The sequence below is a fragment of the Thalassophryne amazonica genome, chromosome 16 (genome assembly GCF_902500255.1).
Source record: "Thalassophryne amazonica chromosome 16, fThaAma1.1, whole genome shotgun sequence".
NCBI classification, from domain to species: Eukaryota; Metazoa; Chordata; class Actinopteri; order Batrachoidiformes; family Batrachoididae; genus Thalassophryne; species Thalassophryne amazonica.
In genome coordinates, this window is record NC_047118.1 from 87321959 (window position 1) to 87338201 (window position 16243).

Genomic DNA, 16243 nt, shown 5'->3' on the forward strand with positions numbered 1-16243 from the left:
TGAGTTGGCTCTGTCCCTCGTACCTTTTGTTGCTTAGTTGGCTCTGACTCTGGTACCGTTTGTTTGTTAGTTGGCTCTGTCTCTCGTACCTTTTGTTTGTTAGTTGACTCTGACTCTGGTACATTTTGTTGTTTAGTTGGCTCTGTCCCTTGTAGCATTTGTTGGTTAGTTGGCTCTGACTCTGGTACCTTTTGTTTGGTAGTTGGCTCTGACTCAGGTACCTTTTGTTTGTTAGTTGGCTCTGACTCTGGTACATTCTGTTTGTGAGTTGGCTCTGTCCCTCATACCTTTTGTTGCTAAGTTGCCTCTGACTCTGGTACATTCTGTTTGTGAGTTGGGTCTGTCCCTCAGACCTTTTGTTTGTTAGTTGACTCTGACTCTGGTACCTTTTGTTGCTTAAGGCTGTTTTCCAGTACACAGACCTAGCACTTCATCTTCCACCAAACACACACACACACACACACACACACACACACACACACACACACACACACACACACACACACACACACACACACACACACACACACACACACACACACACACACACACACACACACACACACACACACACACACACACACACCACATCTTCACAGGTCTTGGTTGGTCTCTGCTGGATCTGTTATTTGCGTTTACGTTTGCAATGCAACTGAATTGTGTGAGTTAAAGATTTGTTAATATCTGTGAACGTTGATGCAACACCATGCAGCGTCAACTGAGAGTCTATTACGACCCACAAGATCAGCTTGAGAGTGAGTTGTGACGTGACTCTGGTACCTTTTGTTTGGTAGTTGGCTCTGACTCTGGTACATTTTGTCTGGTAGTTGGCTCTGTCCCTCGTACCTTTTGTTTGTTAGTTGGCTCTGAGTCTGGTACATTTTGTTGTTTAGTTGGCTCTGTCCGTCGTACCTTTTGTTTGTTAGTTGGCTCTGACTCTGGTACCTTTTGTTTGTTAGTTGGCTCTGACTCTGGTACATTCTGTTTGTGAGTTGGCTCTGTCCCTCAGACCTTTTGTTGGTTAGTTGGCTCTGAGTCTGGTACATTTTGTTGTTTAGTTGGCTCTGTCCGTCGTACCTTTTGTTTGTTAGTTGGCTCTGACTCTGGTACCTTTTGTTTGTTAGTTGGCTCTGACTCTGGTACATTTTGTTGTTTAGTTGGCTCTGTCCGTCGTACCTTTTGTTGGTTAGTTGGCTGTGACTCTGGTACCTTTTGTTTGTTAGTTGACTCTGTCCCTCGTACCTTTTGTTTGTAAGTTGGCTATGACTCTGGTACCTTTTGTTTGTTAGTTGGCTCTGACTCTGGTACATTCTTTTTGTGAGTTGGCTCTGTCCCTCGTACCTTTTGTTGCTTAGTTGGCTCTGACTCTGGTACATTCTGTTTGTGAGTTGGCTCTGTCCCTCGTACCTTTTGTTGCTTAGTTGGCTCTGACTCTGGTACCGTTTGTTTGTTAGTTGGCTCTGACTCTGGTACATTCTGTTTGTGAGTTGGCTCTGTCCCTCATACCTTTTGTTGCTAAGTTGCCTCTGACTCTGGTACATTCTGTTTGTGAGTTGGCTCTGTCCCTCAGACCTTTTGTTTGTTAGTTGGCTCTGACTCTGGTACCTTTTGTTGCTTAAGGCTGTTTTCCAGTACACAGACCTAGCACTTCATCTTCCACCAAACACACACACACACACACACACACACACACACACACACACACACACACACACACACACACACACACACACACACACACACACACACACACACACACACACACACACACCACATCTTCACAGGTCTTGGTTGGTCTCTGCTGGATCTGTTATTTGCGTTTACGTTTGCAATGCAACTGAATTGTGTGAGTTAAAGATTTGTTAATATCTGCGAACTTTGATGCAACACCATGCAGAGTCAACTGAGAGTCTATTACGACCCACAAGATCAGCTTGAGAGTGAGTTGAGACGTGAGAGTCTATCAAGACTGATTATGAGACCTGTGTATCTGTTAACTGGTCACACAACTTGTGCGAGTGTTTTGAATACTTCAATACACCTGTTGCGCCTTGGGGCAACTGTTTGTTGTGATTTGGCGCTATATAAAAAAAAATTGATTGATTGATTGATTGAATTGATTAGAGACTGATGGAGAATGATGGAGACCAAGAGGGATCTTTTTTCTGACAATGGAGACCCCATTGAGAACATCCTGCAACCCCAGTGGGAATCAATGAGTGTGACGGTGAGCAGAGGCCATTCTTCAATCATAACTCGGTCGTGGACTCGGTGTAAACAGGGTGTAAGCTAACTGCAGTGAACTTGCGTGGTAATTTTCCCTTTTCATCAGAAGATGCTCCAGTCGAGGTATGAACTTCCGTGGACGGCATGGACATCTCTGTGTGATGGTCGCAGTTCCATCTGCTGTATTCTGACTGATAATGAATGCTTTGCTGATCTTCTTGCAGCCTTCACCTTTATTGTGTAAAGGAATTCTCTCTTCCATGTGGTGCCGCTGCTGACACCATGAAATGAAAAGGTGTTGTCTTTAAGTAACACCCTTTTATAGTTAACTGTCTGCTGGACACCTGTTCAAGGTTCAAGGAACTGGTGCGAGCAGGATGGAGATGCGGTTGGAGGAGCCAAGATGGGGGCGGGGGAGAGCTCTATACGCTCCACCAATATTGGTGTACACACAGTCCAAAGTGTTGTCTCCCCGTGTGGGAAAGGTGACATGCTGATAAAAACTAGGCAGCGTGTAAGTTAGTTTCACATGATTAAAGTCCCCTGCAACCACATAAAAAGCCTCCGGGTGCTTTGTTTGCAGCGCAAGGAATAATTAGGCTCACCTGTGGTTGAATTCTTTTTAATTAGGATTTTATAGTATAAAACTGACCTTTGCTCCTAAGACTTTCAATGGGGTTTTGTCATGGCTTACACCCCAAAGAAAGCAGGTTTGGACCACAAATGCAGGCAGCCAAAACCACAAGAGGTGAAGGCAAAATATTGTTATTTATTGAACTCCAGAATAATAGTGAACATAAAATCCAAAAACAGGACAAACTCCAATAGACAAGAAACGTTCACCAAATAGCTTAAACCCAATGTGACTAAGATCCAAAAGGTAAACAGGAAGATAAGGAGCAACTCAAAACGACTGTGAAAAAGGGAGACTGTTCTGAAAGCCAAAATCCCAAATAGTTGTAAAGACTAACAAAGTGACAAATAACAAAAATCAAGTGTCACAAACGGACAGTGAGAATTACTCACAAACAGTTAGAAAACAGGATGTGTTGAGCAGAACCTGGTGAAACATCTAATCGACCGGCAGTGAGGGATCAAACAGGAAAGACTTAAATCCCAAACATAACAAACCATAACACGGGACAGGTGTGAAGAACAACCAGAACAGAGGAGGCACATGGGAGGAGAAAGATAAGTGTACAACAAAAATAATTTGACATCCTGAGAAGGACAGCACACAACCCGATCATAAAGCAACAGAGAACAAACAGACAAAATGCTAATGAGGAAATCAAAAACAATAATCATGTGACAAAACTCCACATTGTGAACAAGGGAGGCGGACAGCTGTCAGACTCCCGCGCCGCGCTGGCTGCAACGTCTACTCTGACATGCAGCCACAAACCTCTTCGGGGGGTGGGTCTCGCCTCTTTTCTGCGGGCCGGGCCCCGCCCTCGTATGCCGGTGGTCCCTGCCTGCACTCTGGGTTCAGTTGTGGTGGCTCCTTTGCCCCGGTCCCTGCCACCACTCACTCCTCTATCTTGGGGCCATGGCCAGGGTGGTGTGGTTCTGCCCCCCCGGTGGGCGCATGCCGGCGCCCTGTGTGCTTCCCTTCGGTGGGCGCGGTATCGGGGGTACATTCTGGCGCCGTCGGGCCGCTCCACTGTTGGTCCGTCGTGCTGCCCCGGTGGCTCTGGTGGCTGTCCTACCTGGCCCTGTGCCCTTCCGCTGCCCTTTTTCTCCTGGTTTCTCCTGGGGCCTTGCGTCCTGGACCCATTTCCATTGTCGCTTGCAGTCGGCCGTATGGCTTCCAACACGCCGGAGTGGTCCATGTCATATGGTAAGGTTCTGTACTTTTATCTTGGCTCAACACACTAGCCACAGTAGTCTCTGTGTGTGGTTGGTTATGTGTTTGTGGCCGACATCACAATTCAGTTTTGGGTGCTCTCAAGGGGATCAAGACTCTGGTGTCCTAGATTAGGGTATGAATGCTCACTAACTAGACAACAGACTGTTGCTGTCACTGCTTGTTTAAGTGTGGTGGTTTGTCCCGGCATGTTTTATGTTTGGGACCCGTCTCCTCGATGTCTCACTTCACAGTTATTGTCTTCACCACTTGTCTTTCAATCATGTCTGTCTTTGTGTTGTTTTGGTGGTCGGCCCTTTTTGATAGAAGTTGTCAGTCGGCTTTGAGTAGGATGTTGTAGGCTGATCGGGAAGGGCGGATGGGGGTCACACACACGCACCCCATTCACTCTCGCAGTACATCCCTTCTGTCTTGCAAGAATAAATTGCATATATGTGTATTAATGTTCATAAATGGTTCTGCCAGTGTGGCATTTACCATTACTATATATGCAGATGGGGGGGGGGGGGGGGGGTGATGACCGGCGCCGCGCATGGCGGACCAAACCAAGGCCACTGTATGTGATGAGGAAAGGAGATGAAAATGAAAGGAGCTTCACCGCACACCAACAGTCAGTCACACACACACACACACACACACACACACACACACACACACACACACACACACACCCCCATCCACACCTACAAAGGCAGAAGACCAGTGTTGCCACAGTTACTTTGAAAAAGTAATCCAATTACTGATTACTGATTTCTATTGTAAATGTTGTATGGTTGGGGGTGCCTGGCTGTCTTTTGTTTCTGTCTTTTGTTTTTCCTTCCAGGTGGCACGCGTTTAGGACTGAGTGGCTGTGTGGCTGAGTTATCAGGACCTCACCCTGATCACCTGAGGCTGATCATGTGCAGCTCGTCAGGACGCACAGCTGTGGTGCATCTACACGGATTGGAGCATGGTGGCATTTAAGTCTGGAGTACACAGTGTGTATTTGCCAGAGACTCGACCTTGTGACCAGACGGGTGAGATCGTCGTCTTGAGAGCCATCTCATCATTATGGATGCAGAGACTGTCCAGGTTTGATGCCATGGTCTGTGAAAGAGGAGGGGGTGAGGTCTCACGCTCGTCAGCACACTTCCTGAGGTACGTTAGGTTTTGTGACTAACATTAGTACAGTCAGTAAATGTGGTGTCCCTCACACCTTATTATATTGAGCTGTTATGTTAGTCGTTTAATCAGCTTCCACTGCAATGATAATGTGAACTGGGTTTTCCATGCCTGCAGGGTGGGAAGCTGATTAGTGATTAAGCCAGGAAGTGTTTGCTGTTTGTGTACACCTTTGAGTGGTCTCTCTGTGTGTGGAGTGTGCACTCACATGATGGTTTCTTCTTTCACAGACTCGGTTTGTCGCGGCCACCTCGGGGGTGTCGGCGGGGTCCTTGGGTCCGAACTGTTTCTGGCTCTGGACCGTTTGTGCAGCTGGGAGCGCACCGTATTATCACCTCGCAGACCGCGCACTTATTTGTTTGTACTTTTCCACATCACTGTTAGGTCATTAAATTTTGTTATCCTTCGTACCGTGCTCTGCTTATTTCATACTGGGTCCTTCAAACGCTGGTCGGTTCTCTGGGCTGCGTCCGACACATAACAGTAAAAGTAACTAAGTTAGATTACTAGTTACTTTTTTTAGTCACTTTCCCCAGCTGCCGACAACAACCCTCTGCCACCTCAACATGACAATGATACTTGTTTTGCCAAAACTCACTTTATAGCCACCCTTTCTTGACTTCAATGAAAAATAAATACTTGTTTTATAAAAAGTAAATTAAAGACCTCTTTCTTGACCTCATATTTAACTGTTGACAGCACTGTAACAGTAAAACTTGCAATATCTAAACCACATTGTTTATCAATGTAACTATTAAATTCTTTCTAACATTTTTCTAACATTTAAATTCTCTCTAAACATTTTACTTGTCAAAATTATTATTATTTTAAGTAGTATTAGTAGTTGTAGTAACAAAAGGATTCAAAACTGGACCTTTAATCTAGGGGTGTTGTGAGGGGGGCACATCCTTGCCCCACGCCCCCATTCCATCTGGATTCGCCCCTGCTTTGGCGTTTGAGCACAAAGAATGGATAACTTTTATTTATACAGAAAACATGACCAGATTTACAGGTAAGAAAGTTTTATTGCGTTTTCACATCATGTGGTCCTCAGAAAGAGAGTTTAGGTGCATTTGAGTGGAAAATAGTGTTAGTTGTTGACGAGTCGCGGAGGATCAGCTGTTTTTAACGAGCAGATATGGAGCGGCTCAGCTCAGAATTCTAAATAAAGGAGAAAAAAGCATAAAAATGTCTTTGTAAAACTCAGTGCAGGTGTGCTGTTGTCACTGTGCTTTAAGAGGTGAGGACGAGTCGTAGCTGCTGCAATAAACGCGGATGAAAAGCTCACAGCTCGCTTAAAGTGGGCAGTTCAGTCGAACCCTGACCCCCTGCCCACGGACAAAAGTTTAATGCTGCTATCGACCCACAATGCAAAAATAATAGTAACGCACAGTGACTTGGAGAAGTAACTAAAATCTGATTAATGATTTGGAAAGATTAACGATTAAGTGGTCAGATTAGAGTAACGCGTTACTAAGTAATTATGAGCGTGCATGAGTCTGTTCTGTGTTCTGCAATGATGCCGGCATCACTGCATAAGACAGAACAGACTCATGCACGCTCGTACTCACACACGCACGCCTACGCTGGATTCGCTCACTTTCACACACACACATCACACAGGGAACAGAAGATTTTAGATAGATAGATGGATAGGTAGACCATCACCTCCCCCTATATATATCTAGATATATATATATCTATATATAGGGGGAGGTGATGGTCTTGTGCTAAGGTATTGGGCTTGAGACCAGAAGATCTTCGGTTCAAATCCTCGCCTGACTGGGAAATCACTAAGGGCCCTTGGGCACGGTCCTTAATCCCTTATTGCTCCTGGTGTGTAGTGAGCGCCTTGTATGGCAGCACCCTGACATCGGGGTGAATGTGAGGCATAATTGTAAAGCGCTTTGAGCGTCTGATGCAGATGGAAAAGTGCTATATAAATGCAGTTCAAATAAATGCATAATGACAACCACATTCAGTTCCAATATGGCCTCCATCTTAGTTTCTGACATTTCTAATAATTGAAAGCTCCAGATAATCATTGTAAAAAGTTTCTCATGCCTGAATACACACATTTAGACACAAAAATTTGGTTTTTGACCTTTTAAGAATCAAATATATGTAACAACAGGTGGAGTGGTGGCCAACTGAAAAGTTGTCATTTATAAAGCTAAACTGATAAACCACCCAAAAATTTATCAGAAGTGACAACTAACCCATAACTTTCAAAACTGAGTTTTAACACCAAGATCAGAAACCCAAACAATGAATCACCACTTCTGTCTTTGTGCGCTGTGTCCCCTGCTGGAAACTCCTGTTTACTACATATTTTACTCTACCACAGCAAAAGGAGTCTGACCACCAGATTGTCATTATTCCTTAACCACATACAGCAGTTCTGCCGTGAGGCAGAGGTCTTGGAAATAAAGCAGTTTTGACTTTGATTTATAAATCAAATTATTCTGGATAGAATAACTACATTAATCAAATCAAATCAAAATCAAATCAATTTTATTTATATAGCACCAAATCACAACAACAGTTGCCCCAAGACGCTTTATATTGTAAGGCAAAAGCCAAACAATAATTACAGAAAAACCCCAACGGTCAAAACGACCCCCTATGAGCAAGCACTTGGCGACAGTGGGAAGGAAAAACTCCCTTTTAACAGGAAGAAACCTCCAGCAGAACCAGGCTCAGGGAGGGGCAGTCTTCTGCTGGGACTGGTTGGGGCTGAGGGGAGAGAATCAGGAAAAAGACATGCTGTGGAAGGGAGCAGAGATCAATCACTAATGATTAGATGCAGAGTGGTTTAATGACAATTCTGTCATTTTTGCAAAGTTAATATATAACACATATCTTTTAATTTTAAATAATGCACTAATTCTGAAGTTTTGTAACAAACACACACAGATGCCAAAGGGATTATGGGTAAAATGAGCCTCCACTAACACTGATTGGTTGACTCATTCATTCTATATAAAACAAACACGTTATTGTGAGGTGTGTGCTGGTGTTGGTGCCATTTTTTTTTCATATGTAAAAAAAAGCCATTTGCAAAAGCCAAGATTCAAGTTGTGATTAGACAACCGTCTGATATAACTGGGGTCAAAATGCATAGGACACTTAGGGCGAGTACTGCCATGAACACTACTGGCCAGTAGATGGCAGCAGAGACCGTGAAAACTTGCCAAAACAAATATTCCAAATAATCCATGTCTGCTACGTTTGATCTGCGTGGAATTTAATAAACACAAACCGAATTTCAGACATCTTATACACACACACACACACACATATATATATATATATATATATATATATATATATATATATATATATATATATATACACACATATATATATATATATATATATATATATATATATATATATATATATATATATATATATATATACACACAGTGGTGGGCACAGATCCACTAATCCGCTAACTGCTAATTATCGAAGATAATGTTTTCATTATCGGATTAGCTTTTCAGATAACTTTGAAAACCGTCATCGGACTAATTATCTTCCAATAAGTTTTGGTCTGATAACTTTTAGACCGCTAACGTATTTTTGCAGATGTGGTAAACAAAACTGAATAGTTACAAACATCTATGAGATCTAAAATCAGTTGAGTACCTACCTGTGAAATGTTTTGTAGTAGATGTGCAGTTCTATTCTCCGTAAACAGAGGAGAGCTGGCTCCAGAAGAAACCGCTCTATCCTCTGCAGGCAAAGGAGAACTGGTCATAGAAAAGAAAAAAGGTTCATTTCTTTTGACTCCATACTGATACGCTGGCAATATCACCCAAGTCATCCAGAGGCATACAATGTTATGGTTTATGGGTAAAATTTTAACCAAACTAATTTCAGACAAGTTAATTAAATTAACGTCACATCTGAAGTTTTATAAAGTGAAAATATCAGATATATGTTTTAGTTTTAAAGTAATGCACTAATTTTGAAGGTTTTAGTGTGGACATGCTGTGCCCTGCAGCAGTGCATTATGGGTACCTCAGTACATTCATGACAGAAGAAATGCATTTGAGACGCTCTGATCAGACTCTACATGGACAACAGCATTAAACTATTTGTATATTGTGCCTAAAACGCTCGTGAATATATTATCTGGGTTTATAGACGTTGTTATTGTGTTTGTTTTATGTAAAAATGCCAGAAACAGCCCAGGTTGCTCATCCATTATTTTCAATTGGAATCATTGCAATCGCTTCCTGTTTGCTATTAGAGTCCTGCTTATGTCAAACACTGTCTGCCATCTTTGTTCCAGAGTAATACATATATAAGATGTCTGAAATTCAGTTTGTGTTTATTAAATTCCACGCATCTTAAACATAGCAGACACGGATTATTTGGAATTTTGTTTTGGCAAGATTTCACGGTTTCTACTGCCATCTACTGGCCAGTAGTGTTCATGGCAGTATTCGCCCTAGTACTGAGTGTCCGGTAGATGGCAGTGTTCTATTTATTTTAACACCAGTTATATCAGACGGTTATCTAATTACAACTTGGCAGAAGAGCTGACTCATTGTTTGGGTCTGTAGTCACCTTTGATGCTACTAGAACCACTTGTGGTGTTAAAACTCAAAATCAGCTTGTTAGTAGTTGGAAGTGTACTGGAGACGATACTGGAAGTTAATGGTTATCTGTTATCTGCAGCTTCCGATAAATTTTTGGGTAGTTTATCGGTAACTCTGGAACAACCAGCACATTATAGTGCAAATAGGAAGCGATTGCAGCTCACAGTGATTCCAATTCATAGTAGTGTTCATAGTAGTATTATATTGTGTTTAGCTCAGTTCATAGTTCCCTGTAGTCCCTCACTCATATCTGATTATGTTCTCACTTAACATCATTGTACCTGCCTCATGTCTTTGTCTCTCACCTTGTTTCTGTCTGCTTTGTGTCTATTCACTAACACTCCCTGCACCTGCCCTAGTATCTTTGTTCCTTACATACATCACTCTCTTCCTTCTTAGCTTGCAGTGTTTAATCTGTCCAATAGCCACGCCCCCTTTCTAGAATCTTCCCTCCACATATGTACCTTGTTACCCAATCAGTCTGCACATGCATCTTGTTTACACCGCCTGTTATTTAAGCCCTTACAGTCTCACAGCTCACTGCCAGATTGTTGCCTTTTGTACACTTTCCAGTGCCCGTTCACAGTCCTGATTTTTGACTTGCTGTGTTCCAATTTCTGCCCTGTACTCCACGACTATGCCTCTTGCCTCATCACAGATGTCTGTGTTTGCTTGTGCCTCTGACCCTTGCTCATTTATGACTGTGTCTCTGCCTAATCCTGCTGGTACTTCTGCTTCACTGACTGACCCCATGTGTACCGAACGAAGGCCTAGAATAAAGACCATGATTGCACCAAAGCCTAGTCTTGGGAGTTTGTTTTGCGGGTCCAGCCGCTCTGGGTGACGGGCAGCCGCCCGCCCTGACATACCAACTGTAAGTACTTCAAAGCCTTCTGCAGTAAAATATGAGTTGCCACATGGTTCTGTGTGAGGTCCTCTGCTATTTTCACTTTAACTACCACCTGTTGGAAAGATACTGTGGTCCTACTTGTCACTGTTGTGCTGATCATGCTCAGTTCTCCACACCAAACAATGTGTGAACAATTTCAAATTATGATTTTGTAGGATTGTTCGGTTTCAGTAGAAACAAACAAAAAAAAGGATATTCTGTAATTCCTTACATTTTAAATCAGAAAAGACTAAGATGACTGTCACTGTTCCTGAGAGACACACACCAGTCACCATAGTCACTGGATCTATGTACCATTCATCACGGTAATAAAGCAAAAAAAAACTTTGATCATTTCCAGTCCTTTGATGAACATATTGGAGAAATAAAGAATGTGTTCTTTCATCTGTGAAAAATAAAAAAAATCACGAAGTTTCAACCTGTTCTGTTGATGGCTGGTGCAGAAACATTGATTCGTGCCTTTGTTTCAAACAGGTTGCTGTCAGGTTGATTACTGAAAGGTCTTATTTTCTGATTTGTCACACACTTCAACTGATTCAAAGTGCTGCTGATAGAGTTTTAATCAGGAGACAATTTGGCCATTTCCACGCTGGTAGAAGCCTCATGCTCTGTGCTCTCAGGGTGGAGGATGTTCGGATATGGCAAAATACGTTTGAGGCCAACTGGATCAAGAAGTCCTCCAAAACCGCACAAACCACGTAAACTATGTTGCTTTTTCAGTGCTTCTTGGCTGAGTCATGAAACATTATGCAACCACAGCCAAGCAGGTACTGTGCTTGTTTCCAGAGCCTAGTTCAAGTCCACACCTACCCACTCTCCACCTAATGTGGCAGTGCATCAGGAAGGACATCAGGTGTAAAACTTGTGCCAATAAACCATGCAGATCCATACAGGATCTGATGAAGCAAATCCAAGTAGAAAAAGCAGAAGCTGAAAGAGTTTACTTTTTAATTTGTTGTTTTGAGAGATTTAAAAAATTGTATAGTAAATGAAAACAAATGTTCTTTGTGTTTCATGAACCGTCAGAACCCACTGTGGAAATAAAACCAAAAAAGCACACAAGCACACAGCTAACCTGAACCCGATGAGTTCTGTGTAGATGAAGAGAGGCAAGAAGAAAGTCAGAAGCAGCTTCCAGACCGCGGTGCTCCTCTCCATGTCGCCCCACCAGATCTGAGAAAGCAGAGACTGTAGCGCAGAGCGCCACTGTCACCAAATGCTTCACTTACACAGCACAGCAGATAATCACTTACTTTAAGTTCGCGATATAATACTCAATAATTACAAATTGATTTGAACAAGTAAGTAAGTAATGTTTATTTATATTGCACCTTTCACAGACAAGGGAAGTCACAAAGTGCTTCACAAAAGGCACACAGATAAAAATTTGGTGAAAAATACAATGTCATCACAATAAAATAGCACTAAGACACAGTGGTCATAAACCAGCCCTCTCACTACAGTCACAGTAGCAATAAAACCTTTCAAGCAACTATTACAAAGTGCTTCACAACAAAATAACTATAATAAATAAATAAAAATAGCAACAGGAAGTCCTTGATGTCACATGATGCCTATAATTTCTTCAGCAGGTCAGAGGTTCTGTTGGAACCTTCAGACCAAAGTTTGCTAATTTTTAGTATTAATCTGGGCGTGGTTCCTTAATTATTTATTTATTTTCCTACACAGGTCAACAGCTGTTGTACAATGACTCTTTTGGCGCCACTGTGAATGCTGCATCTCGTCTGTCTGTGTGAAACCAACCTGATCACTCTGTGGTCTGACTCAGGTTCCGGCTGCCTACTTCAGAACTGGCAGGGTCCAAAGAGAGCGGTGTGCTCTCTTTGGACCCTGCCTGCATGGATGGTTGGTGTGTTGGCTCTAGGGTTCTTTGGCAGATCCTGTCAGAGTTGGAAGCATCGGGTAAGAATATGATGCCATTCAGCAGGAAGTGAGCGCGCTGCCGCCACTACAGCAGCTCAGTCCACACAATGAATGCTGGGCTGGCACAAAGTCAACATTTTGAAAGAATTTTGCAAAAAAAGGTGCTACAAAATAGGTGGGAAGTGGAAGAAAAAAAAACATGTGGCCTAGTTTATACACTCACATGAAAAAATGTCCCCATTTTACGAAGTAAAGAAGATGAACAGGAGCCCTTTAAGAATGACTATTAGTCTTCACTGACAGTTGACTCTTCCTGGGGCTCCCACTAACTTCTCCAGGATCGCTTGCATCGCCGCACTGGATGCCTCATGGTGCCCCTCTCTGTTGCGCCACATTCAGGGATCTGAACTTGACTCCCCTTTGATCAGCCAGGGTTGACGTAGCCCATCGCCCCGCCCTTCCAAACAGCATTTGCCCATTTCTTAGGACCGACTGACCCATGTTCAACTGCTGTTCACATGGAACTCCTCTCCACTTTGGCCTTCAAACTTGTCATTTGAATATTTGCTACAACCACCAAGATCTGTACCCCCGGCGGCTCCACCCAGGCCGGCGCCCTGGGCTTCCGTGCACACTGCGGTGACCCTCCTACTTTTTGGAGACCCTGTCATCAGCGCTGGCCCAATGTGGGCCCGACTGTCCAGCGCCATCCATTTTCAGGGCTATCTGATTCAGCAAGTGAGTTGTTACACACTCCTTAGCAGATTCCAACTTCCATGGCCAATGTCCTGCTGTCTATATTGACTGACACCTTTTCTGGAGTCTGATGAGTGTCGGCATTGGATGCCTTAACCCAGCGTTTGTTTCATCCCACTGCTCCAATTGTGCTTACCAAAAGTGGTCCACTAGGCGGCTCATGTTCCACGCCCGGCTCCAAGTCAGCGAGCCGGGCTTTCTTACCCATTAAAGTTTGAGTATAGTTTGAGATTGTTTTGGCCCTGGGCAGCATGGTTGCTTGGTGGTTAGCTCTGGTGCCTCACTGCAAGAAGGTCATGGGTTCGATTCCCACCTGTGACCTGTCTGTGTGGACTTTGCATGTTTATAATTGTCCAGGTTTCTCTCACAAAAGAGATCTCAATCTCAATGGGACTACTCACACACACTCATCTTCAACCGCTTCGTCTGATTAAGGGTGTATCCCAGCAGTCATAGAGTGTGAGGACAGGATGAGTACACCCTGGACAGGATGCCAGTCTGTCACAGGGCCACATATAGACAAAAAAAAACACATTCATACAGGAAGCTGGAGCACCCAGCGAGAATCCACGTAAGCATGGGGAGAACATGCAAACTCCACACAGAAAGGCCACAGGCGGGAATCAAACCCATGACCTTGTTGCTGTGAGGCAACAGTGCTAACCATGAATCCACCGTGCTGCCACCCTCAGTGGGACTAACCTGGTTAAATAAAAATAAATTAAATTAAAATTAAAATCGTTGTCAGTTCACAATTCCCAAGCTGTTACAACTGTCAGATGGTTGGGAAAATGAGACAGTGGCAACAAGCAAATGACCCCCGCTGCATGTATGATCATATTAATGAGTATCTCATATAGACAGATGAGCAAAACGTATATGGCCATGAAACAGAGACTGAGACCTGTCCATTTCTAATTTTTTCTTTAATGTATATTCTGTATGTCACTATTATATACATGCATATTATATAAATATATAATAATGGTAAGCAGTGCGCTGTACTTCACATTACGAATCATCAGATCTCTGCAGCAGTACTGTAATATAGATGTGATCAAATACTTGTCTGGGTTTTTTGGATATGTAAAAGAAGTAAAAATAATAACTTACTAATTTAGTCCACTTAGCACTTCCTTCGGGATCTTGTAAACGTATGGCAGATGTATGGCGCATCATAAATGTGATGTGTGGTCCCATGTTTCCACTTGTGTACTGGGAAAATGTGCTTTTTCCACTTTTGCAGCCAACGTGTATGATCCACGGAACAACCTGGGCCTGGCACGCTGCTTTACCACTGCTTAAAGCCTCTAATTTATCTTTAAGGGCAAAAATGCTTCTATGCTTCTATGTGAACTTGGACCAGAAGATCTGACAGGGTCACAGTGCGTGCATGTTGATAATGCTGATGTGGCTTATTATGGGTACAAAGGGCCGTGAATGTGTGAGTGCTCCTGCAGCTGGAGATGTTTAACTTGTGCAGAGGAGTGTTTTTACCTGAACGCCATCATGGCTGAAGAAGAGGCGTGCATCAGCTGCAGTCGCCATCTGTAGGCACGTAGCCCCACCCCACACTAAAGATTTGCGTGTGAGGAGCATGAAGGAGCGACTCTCGTTGTTCTGGTAACACTCACTGAACACATCTGAGGACACAAACCACCAGTTACACAGTTGTCTGATATTTAAATATTTATACACTTGAGAGACGTAAAAAAAAAAGACTAGCGTGTTGCCCGTGGGGATGTACGGGCTCTAGATCAGTTTGTGTTTACAAAATAGATAGGTGACATTTAAATTCTGCAAAGTTTCTATAACGAGTTTAACTGGAAATGAGAAAATGAGAAAGTTTTGTGAATAATTGTATTTATTATTTGGCACATTTAGTTGATGTCACATTTTATAACTGGCAAGGTTGAGATATTTTCTTTGTTCAGAGCTTGTCTGGTTACCAGGGACTGATTCATGATGATATCAACATCCATTGTTCTCTGTTTTTTACCTAATATCCCTAATTTCTCCAAAAATATTTGTCCTGTCAACTTTTGTGGCGATCATCTTTGACCCAAAATACATAAACATACCAAATGAAAAATGTCAGCTCTACATGATCGAAGTTACACAAATGTACAGAGAGACCACTTGGCTTTTAATATATAGACTAATGATAGCAATGAAATATATATATACACAAGGTCTGTTAGAAAACTATCCGACCTTTTTATTTTTTTAAAAAACTATATGCATTTGAATCATGTGCGCTTGCATCAGCCAAGCTTGAACCTTCGTGTGCATGTGTGAGTTTTTTCACGCTTGTCAGTTGCGTCATTCGCCTGTGAGCAGGCTTTGAGTAAGCACTGGTCCACCCCCCTTGTCGGATTTGTCAGAGAAATGTCTGAGCGATTGGAGCAGCGCTGAATCAAATTTTTCCAGAAACTGTGAGAGACAGCCAGGTGGAAACCATTCGGAAGATTCTGTTGTGAAAAGTACGATGACACAGACCCACAACAGGGGGCGTAAATGAATGGTCAATGGAAATACGAAGTAACAATTTTAATGTTGTGAAATGTGCACAACGGATACAGATACAATTCAATACTACGGTCAATTATAAAGTTGGTGTCGTGTGGGCAGGCTCGAGGATAGGAGACGCCCGTCCAGAGAAGAGTCGGGACCCACACGACTTCCACCGCTAACGGATCCAGAACACTCCAGAGCCGCCAAGTCCTGAGTCCCCAGATGGCCACCGTCTCCAGCTGTCAGATCGGGTACTGCTGGCAGGAAACAGAAACAGTCAAGAGTGGGTGTGTGTGCACACACCCAGTAAAACAG

General features: G+C 43.1%; 1 protein-coding gene across 1 annotated transcript in view; it reads right to left on the reverse strand.

Moving 5' to 3' along the window:
* trpm4a (transient receptor potential cation channel, subfamily M, member 4a) overlaps positions 1-16243 on the reverse strand; it is a 505210-nt gene that overhangs the window by 137727 nt on the left and 351240 nt on the right. Inside the window, exons 15-16 of the mRNA XM_034189807.1 lie at positions 14912-15057; positions 11850-11962 (exon numbers count right to left, since the gene is read on the reverse strand). Coding sequence (XP_034045698.1) covers positions 11850-11962; positions 14912-15057 — 259 coding nt within the window. The remainder of the gene's footprint in view (positions 1-11849; positions 11963-14911; positions 15058-16243) is intronic.